The sequence below is a fragment of the Salminus brasiliensis genome, chromosome 12, assembly GCF_030463535.1.
Source record: "Salminus brasiliensis chromosome 12, fSalBra1.hap2, whole genome shotgun sequence".
NCBI classification, from domain to species: domain Eukaryota; kingdom Metazoa; phylum Chordata; class Actinopteri; order Characiformes; family Bryconidae; genus Salminus; species Salminus brasiliensis.
In genome coordinates this window covers 22,501,090-22,514,523 of record NC_132889.1, presented here as the reverse complement: position 1 = coordinate 22,514,523, position 13,434 = coordinate 22,501,090, and the positions used below count along the sequence as shown (strand labels likewise).

The 13,434-nt window shown below is 39.8% G+C and overlaps 2 protein-coding genes across 3 annotated transcripts; one reads left to right on the top strand and one right to left on the bottom strand.

Moving 5' to 3' along the window:
* Positions 1 to 4,338: 4,338 nt before the first annotated feature.
* On the top strand, positions 4,339 to 9,512 carry epor (erythropoietin receptor). Its single transcript, XM_072694014.1, has 8 exons — positions 4,339 to 4,576; positions 5,056 to 5,197; positions 5,397 to 5,569; positions 6,480 to 6,631; positions 6,876 to 7,029; positions 7,237 to 7,324; positions 7,440 to 7,527; positions 8,323 to 9,512. Exons 1-8 carry the CDS (start codon positions 4,489 to 4,491, stop codon positions 9,055 to 9,057), a joined length of 1,620 nt encoding a protein of 539 aa, XP_072550115.1. The 5' UTR covers positions 4,339 to 4,488; the 3' UTR covers positions 9,058 to 9,512.
* Positions 9,513 to 11,154: 1,642 nt separating this feature from the next.
* swsap1 (SWIM-type zinc finger 7 associated protein 1) lies at positions 11,155 to 13,427 on the bottom strand. 2 transcript variants are annotated; one of them, XM_072694015.1, is made up of 2 exons: positions 12,984 to 13,427; positions 11,155 to 12,024 (listed from the first exon to the last, which is right to left on the bottom strand). In XM_072694015.1, the coding sequence occupies exons 1-2, from the start codon at positions 13,233 to 13,235 to the stop codon at positions 11,437 to 11,439; spliced, it is 840 nt and encodes a 279-aa protein (XP_072550116.1). In that variant the 5' UTR covers positions 13,236 to 13,427; the 3' UTR covers positions 11,155 to 11,436. The 2 variants fall into 2 exon arrangements, with proteins under 2 accessions (XP_072550116.1, XP_072550117.1); XM_072694016.1 differs by lacking the exon at positions 12,984 to 13,427 and adding an exon at positions 12,260 to 12,835.
* Between the last annotated feature and the right edge of the window lie 7 nt (positions 13,428 to 13,434).

Here is a 13,434-nt window from a genome sequence, read left to right as displayed (position 1 = left end):
GAAGTTATATCGCAGCTTATGAACTGGGATGGTGATGCAGAAGAAGAGATTTCAGAGATGGAGGATGCTTCAGAGTCAGAAGACAGTGCTATTGATAATCCAGATTGTCAGTTTTCCCACGATGAGGAGGATTCAGAGGACGAGTCTGCTGTGGCACCAAGAAACGCAACAATCATCATCCACAGAGGGGACATGGACTAAAGATGGTAAAATAAAATGGTCAACATCACCACACCAAAGCCGAGGCAGATTGTCATCTTCTAATGTCATCAAAATGACTCCTGGTCCGAGAAGATTTGCTGTCACAAGAGTTATTGATATTGAATCAGCATTTCAGCTCTTCATATCCCCACCCATAGAGAAGATAATCCTCGTCATGACCAACTTGGAGGGGAGGTGTGTCTTTCAAGAAAAATGGAAGCCAATGGATCCAACTGACTTGCATGCTTACATTGGAATTCTGGTGAGTATACAGGTCAAAGGGTGAAGCAACTGCAAATTTATGAAATGAAGAGAATGGAAGGCCAATCTTTCCAGCAACAATGTCTTTCGAGACATTTCATATGATCTCTCGTGTGATCCGATTTGACAACCTTGACACCAGAGCTGGTCGACGCGAGAGAGACAAACTTGCAGCGATCAGAGATGTTTGAGATAAATGGGTCAAAATCCTGCCTTTATTGTATAATCCTGGCCCACATTTTACTGTCGATGAGCGCCTCGTTCCATTTAGAGGACGCTGTCCTTTCCGACAGTATATGCCAAACAAGCCTGCGAAATATGGCATCAAATTATGGACAGCCTGTGGTGCAAAATCCAGTTATGCATGGAATCTGCAAGTATATACTGGAAAGCCACCTGGAGTAGCACCTGAGAAGAATCACGGAATGCATGTGGTATTGGAGATGACTGAAGGGCTGCAAGGTCATAACATCACATGTGACAACTTCTTTACATCCTATTGTCTTGGAGATGAACTTCAGGAGAGAAAGCTGTCTATGTTGACTATGTTGGTCAAGTTAAATGGAAAAAAAAGTGTTTGTGAAGAGGGAAAAATTTAAATCAGAAGTTATTTAATATAGTGTTGGAATTGTATATTTCTTCTTCTCGTCACTTCTAAATGTTTGTATAATCTAAAATAAAGTTCTTATTGGTTTAACTTTCATTTTTGACAGTTTGGAGTGGATTTACACAATATAGGTGACCCGCAACTTAATAAATGTATTTTTTTCTCACCATAATACAAGGGTTAATCCACATCCCAAAGGTAGGAAGGCCACTGAAGAACACTGAACTCATTGTCATGTTCGTGAAACCAATTTTAGATGATCTGAGATGGTTAAGGATTTATTATCATGCTGAAAGTAACTATTAGAGGATGGGCAAACTGTGGTCATGAAGGGATGCACATTGACAGCAACAGTGCTCAAACAGGCTTCAGCACTCAAATGATTCGTATTACTGAGCTGTTGATGCCAAATTCTGACAGACGTTACTATCTGTGTGCCTCTGAGGTACTGTAGCCTTTCTTTCAGCTCAAACCAGTCTGGCCATTCTCTGTTGATCGATCTCCTCAACCAGGTGTTTCGTTCTGCAGAACAGCCACTAAGTGGATTTTCTTTCAATATTGGACCGTGTAAAATAAACTCTAGAGTCCTTTGTGCTGAAAATCCCAGGAGATCAGCATTTCATTCTTCTTTTAACTCTGTCATACACTAACATGAGCAAGAGCTTTCTCCAAATTCAACATTGTCAAGACGTCACTTTTAATGGCCGCTGAAGTTTCAGAACTATTCAGCCCCTAGAACTAGCATCTTTAGTACTTAGTAGAGCACCCTTTTGCTATGCTGACCTGTTGCAGACATGATGCATAGCCAGACACCAGCTTCTGGTAGCATTTCTAAGGAATCTTAGCCCATTCCTCATAGGCAATGGCTTGTAGTTGAATAATATGCTGGGATTCGAGTAAGGCAAATGTGACGACCACTCATGAATCTTCCAGGACATCTTCTCAAATCAAGCCTTGGTGGACCTTGAGGTATGTTTGAAGAGGTCCAATGATGTCCAAGCTTCAGCTTCCTCACAGCAATAAGTAGAATAAGCAGAATAAGTCCTGGAAGATTCTGGAGTGGCCGTCAGATTCCTGACTTGAACCCCATCGAAAATCTTTGGTAGGATTTGAAGAAAACCCATAAAGATTGGTGAACTGGAGGTCACTGGGTCAAGATTCTTTAAAAATGCTGCCAGAAGCTGGTGTCTGACTATGCATCACATTTGGAGTGGGTCATAGCAGCTAAAAGGTTCTCTACTAAATACTAGAGATGCTTGTCATGAAGGGGTTGAATAATTCTGAGAATGCACTTGTCATATTAGTTGGGTTGACCTATTTCAATAATGTTTGATTGGTCCATTGCAAACAGCTAAAAGTTTGAATGATTTTTCTAGCCTATTTTGCTATGGGGTTTCAATAATGTAGACTGCAACTGTATATATGTTTTTCATATATCATAAAATACTCAATATTGTATTCTGTATTACTGCACACTCCAACCAGGGTCAAGCAAGTCACCTTCCTCCTCATTTACTCAACTACAACGGTAGGTATAAGGTTCACATGTAATACTCAGTCCAAATTAGGTAAACATATTGGTTAATCCATGAGTGGGTTTTTCGTGCAGAATTTGTTGCCGGGTGACCAAATGTTTGAAAACATCCTAAAAAAGATCATTTCAACCATATCAGCTCCTTACCAGAAACATTACTGTCACACTAATTCACGTGATATTCTTCACGAGACAGTGTTGTGTTATGAATTGTGCAGTAGTGCCACATACTGCATTGTGTAAGTGCTAAAACGAGATGGTAATCCTGTGAGTTTCTGATGAGTGTTTTCTTATAAATAACAAGGCTAAATCTGGTGATGTGCTTTAAGAATCCGGTCCATGCTATTTCTTCAGCATGGACGTCAAAATTGGGGGTTTAACACTGGCCTAATGCATCTGCATTAGTTATATCTGTATATCTGTATAATACAATAGTGAAATTCACATAAATCCAGTTAAAGGTGAGTTATTTTGTGTGTGACATACGGTCTGAAGATAAGGTCTGAAGGTCAGGCCCAATGAAAACATCTCCCATGTCAACATCTTCAAGATTCCAGTGTGTGTGTGTGCAAAGTAGAGTCCATATGGAGGCTAAACACAGCAGGACTGAGGCAGTATTGGGGTGGGTTGTGTTTGGACTCCATCACACGTTATCTATGAGTGTAAGACGCACTGATAGTACACGTTGGACGAAAAAAAACAGGAGTGCTGTCCTCTGATAACAAGACCGGTTAGCGCAGCTCCACATGAGTAAAACACCTCCTCTTTTACCTCCAACACATCTAACTGTATTTCTTCATGTCTTTTGTCATCACTCTGTTAAACAGAATTCTGTATTTTGCTAAAATGATTATCTATAGCTCATATATCCCATCACTTAACATATTGCTATTATTATTGTTCTCATATTCCATGTGATTTTCCATGTAAAATCTTCTCAGTGTGAAGATGTTAGCTTTCAGTATATTAATTCCACACATCAGTGAGCTTGTACGCTTGTGACCTGTCCCTCCCAGAGGTTGGTGGAGCAGCTAAACCACATGTAAACATGTTGCTTTAGTGAAATAATGACTCAAATAAAGATTAAAAATAGCTACAAAAAAGAAAAAACAAAAAAGGAAATATGTGTCCTCTCTAGTGCTGCTTTTATAGAAAAATCCAACAACACAGAAACATTATTAAAAATATATTATAAAAATATTCTTTAAAAATTATTTTAAAATAATCCAAAGTGAGAGGTGTAAGAGCAAGTGTGCTCTCACCATCACAATAAACTTTATTTTATTTTTTTATTTTTTTTTTTGGGGGGGGGGGGCGTAGTCTACACGAAAAGTATAAATATAGGCTACATTAATATGGGTAAAACGGTGGCCATCAAAAACGGTAGTGAAAAGGGTCCTGTAATTTTTTAAAAGAACCATAAGCCAAATGACCATTTAAGTATTAAATTGGGCATTTTGGTTAATTATCATGGCTGCACCTTACTTATGCAACCCGAGTTCAGGCTACTCAAAACTAAAGTACGTGAAACTGAATTAACGCAGATATAGTTACTACACGCCTGTGGCCACGCCCACAAAACCGGACAGGCCCCTCCCCCTTATTAAAAACACAGAAGTAAACAATTCAGAACGCTCGCGACCTGCTTATCTCCCGCGCTGCACGCTGTGTGAGAGGCGCGAGACTCCCCGTATCTGCAGAACAAGCTGTGCTAACGCAGGCGCGAGAGAGAGGAAGAGAGAGAGAGCGAGAGAGAGAGAGACACACACACACACACACAGAGAAAGAGCGAGGCGGAGAGTAAGAGAGAGAGAGAGCGTACGACCGTCGTTATGCGGAGTAACAAAAAGAAACGTTGCTTTTGTTTTTCGTTGAGACCAAAAAAATGACCAATGACAGAAGAAGCGTTTGGATGATTTATGTACTTTTCTTGGCTTTTGCTACGAACGCAGCACAAACCTTTGACAAAAAAGGTAAGAAGACGTCTTCTTCTCAGCACACACTTCACACTCTGCGTCCTCACCTCCATCAACGCAAATATACAGTTAATTAACTCAAATATACAGTTAATTAACGCAAATATACAGTGAATTAACTCAAATATACAGTGAATTAACACAAATATAGTGAATTAACTCAAATATACAGTGAATTAACGCAAATATACAGTGAATTAACGCAAATATAGTGAATTAACTCAAATATACAGTGAATTAACTCAAATATACAGTTGTATTTTCGACTTGTAGCCCATGCTAATCGAAATGAGCTATAGCACATGTAGCTATGCATGCTTAATACCTGAGGTAATTATGCTGAGCCCTTTCTAAACAGAGCAAAATGTGTGTTTAATGATCTGTGGTGATTATCAAGGTGATTGCAGCACAACTGACTGTAAATGAAAATATTAATATATATATATATATATATATATATTTATTTTTTTGAATAGTTGTTCAGTTGCTTCGTGAGGAGCCGGAGGACATTAAATGTTTTGCTGAGAGGATGAGGGACTTGACCTGCTTCTGGGAGGAAGGGGAAAGCAGGAACAGTTCCCTCGGTCCATACACCTTCACCTACACCTACCAGTACCGGTGAGTAACTGTGTGAAGATGCTGGGTTTTTAGAGATGTATAACTTTTTTTAATGTATAACTTATAAGCAAGTGTTAATCTGGAAGTACAGATAGATCTAATATGTCTATAAGGCTTGTTCTCGATCAGGCGGTAGAACTAAAAGCTATGGCAGCTGTGGGAATGTGGTCCATACTGATCTGTGTTTCTCTGTGTTCAGGAAGGAAAACAACAGTGTGTGTGCTGTGTCTGAGCTGCCTGTGCTGGTGGCGAGTGGTAGGAGGCTGTTCTTCTGCAGGCTGCCTCAAATTGAGTTCTTCGCAAAGCTCCACCTGTGTGTGTACCAGGGCGGAAGGGAACTCTATAACCGCAGCCTCTTCATCAACGAAGTCTGTGAGTCCACTGAGCTTTAGGAGATACTTTCTGTTCGCCAAGAAGTAATCACGACAATGCCACTGACTAATCCTCAACAATTGTTCTTTTGTGTCTAGAAGTAGAAATGGCACAGGGGTATCAATCACTATAAAAGGGGATCTAGAAAAAGGTTTACAGAACCACAACAACTCGATTAACAGTATGAATCTCATTAGAATGTGGTTCTATATAGCAGCACAAAAAGGTTCCACTGTTGTTACGGGTCAAACTTTATGTGTAGAGTGATGGGTACACCTGTAAAAGGGTTTTTTCAAGTAAAGGGTTCTTTAGAAAAGACAGTGGTCCTATATGAAACCATGACACCTCAAATCAGCATTAGGATTCTTAGTTCTGTATAGCACCAAAAGGGTTTCACTACTGTCACAAGAACCTTTGGGGTGTATCTATATATGGGGCGACGTCAGCAGAAAATACTGTATTAAATTAGGAAACAAATGAAGTGGTATCACATCATGTCTATATACAGCCAATGATAAAAACAGGGTTCTTCAAGGGTTCTCAAGTAAAGGCAGTGGTTATATATAGAACCATGACAACTCAAAGAACCACTGAAGGCTTTAACAGTTCTTTTCTATGATTGAGACCCACTTAAGAATGGTTATTTTAAAAGAACATTTATAACATGGTTCTATATAGCACCAAAAAGGGTTCCACTATTGTATAGTCAAGGATACAGAGATTCAAGCTCCAAGCACACCTGAATCAGGGATTGAATATCTAGTACAGCTTGAGAGTTTCCAAGAACTGTACTTAAAACCATGGTCTTACAGAAATGCATGTTGTGACAAAGAGTAAGTTGTGGTGTGTTGTGGTAATGTTGACAATCCACACTAATGTGCATGCTTGCTCTCTCTCTTGCTCATTTTAGTCCTTTTAGACCCTCCTGCAAATGTTACTGTGATGAGGACTGGCCAGTGGGGGCAGCTGAATATCACCTGGCTACCACCTGCACTGAAGTATATGGACGACAGTATGATGTACGAGGTCAGATATGTCACGGAGGGGAGCCCAATGAGGAAGGTACGTACAAAGTAGTCCCTTTTTGAATGTTTCATGTTAAAGATCCATTTCTAAAGCACAGTGGACACCAAAATAGTTGCCAGTTTGGGGCGGCAGTTACTGATCTAATGAAGAGATTTTATGCTTAACCATCCTTCCTTACTATTGCCATATATCCTCTAACAGCCACAGTTTAAATCCAGTTGTTGTGATGACTATGAGTTCAGATATTTAGGAGTTGTGAATGTTGCCTTTTACATTTCAGGAAATGGTAAAGGCCAGCACAAAGCTCACCTTGCGTGGCCTTCAACCAAGCAGCAAATACAAAGTGCTGGTCCGTGTCAAACCTGACGGAATCACCTATAATGGTTACTGGAGCGCCTGGTCAGATCCTGTGTTCGGGACTACACCCCCAAGTGGTAAAAATATTTTTGAGATTAATGTCATATACATCAAACATGTGGATATAACACTTCATACAAAGTGCACTACCTTGGCTGTTCACTAGACAGGAATTGAATGAATCGTGGGCAGTGCTGATCTGATAAAATGTTGCGTAACTCATTGATGAATTCAATGTAGCTGCTTTGTTCAACGCCAACTATGGTCTTCTTTTCGTCTAACAGACGTGGACCCCTTGATTGTGGTACTGGTTCTCATCATCTCTTTGATCTTTATCCTCCTGACTCTCACTGTGCTTCTGTCCCATCACAAGTCAGTAAAGTTCTATAATACACCAAATATTACATCACATGATTCATATTCTATATAATAAATATGATCATTCTTACATCTGACTGTATGATGATGTGTTTGTGAACCATTACAGATTCCTGTTGAAGAAGCTGTGGCCTGATATCCCTTCACCTGAGCACAAGTTCCCAGGTCTCTTCACTGTCTACAAGGGAGACTTCCAGGTACAGCCAATTAGCAAGTTAAACAAATGGAGGGCACTTCCACTTACAAAAACTGCATTTCATTTGAACAAAAAGAAAATCGACTGAATGAGCACAGGGTAAATAAATAAACTATGGAAAATGTCTGGACCTGATTCACCTAACCCTCTCCAGAGTTTGTTTTTTGTGCTATTTTGTATATATATATATATATATATATATATATATATATATATATTTGGATGATTAAGTCAGTCATTAAGACAGCTTAGTATCTCAGAATAATTTAATTTACTGGACAATGTTGTTATTCATCACACTGCATTGCCAACCAGTTTCTTGTGACTTTGGCTAAATAATGTATTGTTTTCTCCTATTGGCTTTCAACATGAAGCACTCATGCAATACACTGGCAGTTAAAAATATAAAAAATATAATTTTAGACAACAGTGCATCTACTACTGTTATTGTAGGTCCTCCTCTGGCATCATCACACCACTGTGTCACAGTTTTACTCCACTTTCTAATGAAGTCTCAATACCATTTAAATCTGTTTTTGAAAATTAACCCACTTCAACACCTGATGTACATGTGCCATATTATGCTATCTTGAAGAAACAAATCCCTCCAAACACCCAAATTAGCTCAGATATACAGTCATACACTATTGTTTAACTGCCAGTATATTGCTGCTAGGTGTTGATCCACTTAACATTTAACACTATGACCAGCAAAACAAGTAATGTCTTATTTGTCTACTAATTTCCAAAAGAAAACAGTGGAATAACCATTTTGATTTTCCTTTTCCTATCCCAGGAGTGGTTGGGTCAGAGTAATGGCAACACACGGCCGATCCATGCATACAATGAGGAGCTTCCTTCCCCCCTGGAGGTGCTGTCTGAGACAAGTCTGGCACCACCATTGCCTAGTCACTTATCTCCCCCAAGGCCAGTAGCCACGCCTAGAGCAGCTGCCTTACTCAGAGAGGAGCCAGAGGCCATGGAAGAAGGGGAAGAGCAGTTACATACCAGAGGTATGGATGCAGGTTTACTTGACAGATGGAAAGAACCTCCCCACACTCACTGGTTGATGGAGCAGCTGAGGGCCCTTCAGAAACATCCGGAAGCCCTGTCTCAATCATCACTCCTTGAATCGCAAGACACATACGTTACCCTCAATCAGAACTCTCAACATGCTAAAGAAGAAGGAGGGCAAGGAGAAGACATCTTGGAGGAGTCACTGCCTCTACAGGCCCTTTTTGCCAGCAGAGAGACCTCTTTGTCTGCTGCCTCACATTCCGATCTCGGCTCTCTCCAGCAAAGCTCTGGGTCAGGAAGACTCTCCTCGCAGTCGAGCTTCGAGTATCCCAACAACATGTGGTCGCCAAAGGGGCCTGGATATACTTACATGGCTGTGGCAGACTCTGGTGTCTCCATGGACTATAGTCCGATGAGCTCCAGCATGGGTAAAGGTGTCGTTTATGCCAACGACTACAAGAATGACATTCTAGGGCACAGACGTCTGCTCACTGGCCAACCAGTTCGCTCTTAGTACTGATCGGTAACAGATTGTGTGGCACATCAAAACAAGACAATATAGTGCTGAAAGGCAATCTCCAACAAAGCCCTGAGCAGAATCTTCCAAAAGAATGGAATTTCATGTCTGAGAAGATAAGGGCTAATGGAGATGTTACATGGACATGGAGGTCCAAAGGCATACCTTTCTTTAAAGGACAGTGTAACAGCTGAGGAATGTAAGAATCTTGCAGATGCAGATAATTATGCCTGGATCAAATAAGTTAATTTCCTTCATCACTCATTCATTTTCACTGTTGCAACTGTGGATGTTAAACAATGATAAGATTGACATATTTCTGTACCAGGTCAATGGCCTTTAAAAAAGGTTTTTTTTTTTTTATACTTGTACTGAATTGATGTTGTTGTTGGAGGTTGATTAAGCTTGATCCTCCATTATCACTTTTCAGCCATCTACATTTTTTTTTTCTGAGTGGGGAGTGGGGGGGGGGGGCACCTGAATGTCACCTGAATGTCACCTGTTTTAAAAAACTGTAGGCAACCGTTTCATACAGTGAGCATCACATATGGCACCAAACATGTCAGTTCTGTTTGCAGACACCAAGAGTATTCCATAATTATCATTATTGTCATTGTCTTTGACTCTTAGACAAACTTCACACAGTGGGTAAAGTGGCCCAAAACAGACCAGAATTTTAGGCTGTTCACACTATCTAAATTGTAACCTCTATCTGACATTTGTTGGAACAGTTCATGCTCCTAAACTGACGTGCATGCCCAAAAGAGCACTGATTCACGTGACCCACTCATCGAGAAATTAACAATGGAGTCAACAATAACAGCCACTGCCTTAATGATCATGTTAATGTGCAGTGCAGGTCAGCTGCAAATACAGAAGCAAACTGTCAGCATAACAACAATAATAACAATAATTATAATGCAATCATCCATTTTCTGCTCTCCCCATCACTCATTTATGATTGATGTCAAGTTGTCCTGATGTAAAAGTTGCATGAATTTCGATCTAGCTGTTCAGACTCAGTCGCATTGCTAAGTATTGGATATGTATCAGATTTCAGTACTACAATATTGTAAAAGTGGCCCAAATTGCAATGAAAATGTCAGATTTAATTACATTTTTGCTGTTCACACTGCCACACAGAAAACGCATCTGTGTCACATAGGATTTGGGCCAATTTTACCTGCTGTGTGAATGTAGCCTTAGATCAGTTTGTTTTGTGTTTTAGGGTCTTTGTGTTCAGTGGGTTTTCAGCAAGCATGGTTTAGTCAACCAATTCCCTAACTGTTGACTAGAGCAGCCAAACTGTGTTAATGTCTACCAAGCACTGTTTTTAAGGCCTGTAACATCAAACTTTTATTCTTAAAATCGCAAAAAAATATTTTACAGAATAAGTAGAACCTACTCAGTACTCAAGAGCTTAATTCTCTTTTTATATAGCTTGTAAATAAAAAAAAAATTTCTAAGATGTCAATGTTTCTTTTTTTTTTTTTTAAACAAAGGTATAAATATTTTTCTTTATGTGAGGGGTCTTTCTATTTGGAAAACAACCTCACCACTATCTAAACAACCTCACCTCTTCATGTATTTTTTTTTTTTTGTTTGCTTTTTTGCTTTAAATCTTCCAGTGATTACCTGGTTAAAGATTCTATGTCCAGGCCAGAACACTCTCTACACATTAAACAGTCTTAGCAATAATAATTATGTGAAATGTATGTCCCAAGATTCACAATCTAGTCATTAAGCCCAGAGTTTGGTTGAATTACATTTGCATAAACATTAAAATCAATATGTGATGTACATGTACAGCTGATTATTGGAAGGAATTCTATGTGTGATGTTTTTGACATTGACAGGTAGAAGTTTAGTCAAATGTGACTTCTGTTATTTAAACCTTTCATGAACAGTTTGCATGTTAATGCCATATACAAAAGAACACTAGGATACCAACACTAATTCATTACATAAGCATCTGTTTAAATACCAAAAAAAGAGGTATAAAAGCAAGTGCCTGGGATAAACTATAATGTGTGTGTGTTTAATGCCAAATTTGACCATATTTACAAAAACATAAACATATATTTTCTGTGGAATTTATTTACTTTTTATACTTTGTACATTTGTAACCCATACTGCAATTTAAAAAAGAAATATCTGCATTTTAAAATGTATTTGGCAAGAAGTTGGTTTTTAACAGACTGTATTTATTGGACTGTAATGCAAACAAGCAGAAATACAAAGAGCAAATAGGTAATGTTAGTTAAAGAACTGAGTATTTTGTTTATCTTTCAAATGCATTTTTCTGATCCTGGATCTGGTCATGCACACAGCAGATGCAAATATGTCATAAAGCAATATTCCATAAACTCTCAGTGTCTACTCATCTTTTACTTCCACAAGGTTTTGCCCCTGTGGTGTGTCCTCTTTTTCTGGACTAACTGGACAGAACTCCAGCGCACCGTTAGGTTGCACCACTACGTGCCACTGCGCCCGTTTCTCTATGTTACCATCACCATTAACTTGCAGTCCCGGCCCTGAAAGATCCAACAGCCACTCATCTTGTCCCTCAACCCTCCTCACCTTTTCTGAAGTGCACCTCATCGGCAGGTAGCGCTCCAAGACAGAAAGAAGGGGGTCCAGAGCAAACATGTCGCATCCATCCTGGCCTATCCTTTCAGGCTGAAAGGAGACGATGACCCTGGACTGGCCCTGGTTCTCATCCCTGTCCCCCAGCTTCTGCGTGAGGAAAGCCGCTGTATCATGCAGGAGGGCTACCAAATGAGCCGCTGCGCTTTGAGCCTCCTGTGGGATCTTGTCCTGCGCTGCTGGGCCACACACATACCGCTCCAAACCATCTACGATGAGCAAAGAAGGGAGTGCTCCAGGCTCCGAGACCAGCTCATGAAGGGAGGCCACATCCTCCAGGAGCTCCTCCAACGTCTTGGGGTACACAAACCTGATCTTCTACATAAAGAGAACATGAAGAAGAGGAGAACAACCTATGTTTAAAGCCTTTGGAAACACATTCTGATATACTGATTTTTTAATAATACTGAACTTGGGTGTTTAGCAGAAATATGATAAACTCCTGAAAAAACACCAAAATGCACTCATCAGACCTCTCTGAGAACAGTCTGGTCGTGGTCTTAATATTCTACTAAACATGTTGTGGTTTCATAGATCTTTAGAGTTTACTGACATTTTGATATTTGCAACCCAGTACATAGCCCATATATACATATAAGCGATAGCTGTGACTGGAGTTACTCAGATTCCAGTAGAAGTCAGAGCCACGTGAGCCTTGTGATCTCAGATGTATGCCGACAGGGATCTGAGGAGAGCAGTACTTGTGAAATACAGCAGACATTTATTAGACTTTGGGAACATACTCCTAAAACGTAATTTGTACATTTACACTGGGGGGCCCTGTGGGGCCATATTAACTGGATGAGAAAGAAAGCTCTCTAATATACAGACTACACAAAGAGCCTTACATCTACAGCTAGGCAATCTGGTAGAATTTATTGTCATAAATATTGTCATCGTGACACATTACATACCAGTATCATTTTACAAGTATATTGTGGATTTCGGTAATGAAATACCACTGAAAAAATGACAATCTGTGAAATGTCAACTTCCATGTTTTGATAGTAGTTTTTAAACTGGCCAACTGTGGATCTTTTTTAGTCCATTCACACTTACCCTAAAACACACACACACACACACACACACACACACACACATTGTGTGTGTGTATATATATATATATATATATATATATATATATATATATATATATATATATATGGGTATATGCTGTATCGTAAACATTTCCTAATGACATTATTTTCATATTACTGACACAAGCCTGAGTTTCTGTTTAACTCCAGCTCTATTAACCTAGACTAGCACTAGGTTACCTTGAGACAGTCGGCCCTCCGACCACCCTGAAACGTTACAGGAAGACTCTGAATCTGACTTTGTGTGAAAAACAGCACTTTGACTGCTAGCTCTGAAGCTGCTGTCACAGCTGAGAGCAACAACAGGGATCTGTTGATGTTTTCGTCTCCAACCACCAAAGCGCCGCTCTCCGGAGAGGACACCTCGGTGTACTTCGACGCGCAGAGATGTGAACTAAACTGTTTGAACACGATACCCAGAATATCGGCCATATTTGTTCGACTGACAAGTCATAGACAGGCCGTTTTTAGAGGGGTTATTTTCACAAAACATGAAGCTAACTATGTCTTTTGACTTGTTTTTGTTGCCAGCCGTTGGAGTCTGAGGTAAAGAAAACTAAGCTAGCTAGCTAACTTTTAGCATCCAGACACCATCACTTGCTTCTCCCGCGAACGTCAGTCTCAACGCCCA

Coding starts and splice junctions, on each gene's coding strand:
- swsap1 (XM_072694015.1), bottom strand. CDS start 13,235: ATGGCCGATATTCTGGGTATCGTGTTCAAACAGTTTAGTTCACATCTC. Junction 12,025..12,983: donor GGAGGGCCGACTGTCTCAAG/GTAACCTAGTGC, acceptor CTCTTTATGTAG/AAGATCAGGTTTGTGTACCC.
- epor (XM_072694014.1), top strand. CDS start 4,489: ATGACCAATGACAGAAGAAGCGTTTGGATGATTTATGTACTTTTCTTG. Junction 4,577..5,055: donor ACAAACCTTTGACAAAAAAG/GTAAGAAGACGT, acceptor TTTTTTGAATAG/TTGTTCAGTTGCTTCGTGAG. Junction 7,325..7,439: donor GTGCTTCTGTCCCATCACAA/GTCAGTAAAGTT, acceptor GAACCATTACAG/ATTCCTGTTGAAGAAGCTGT.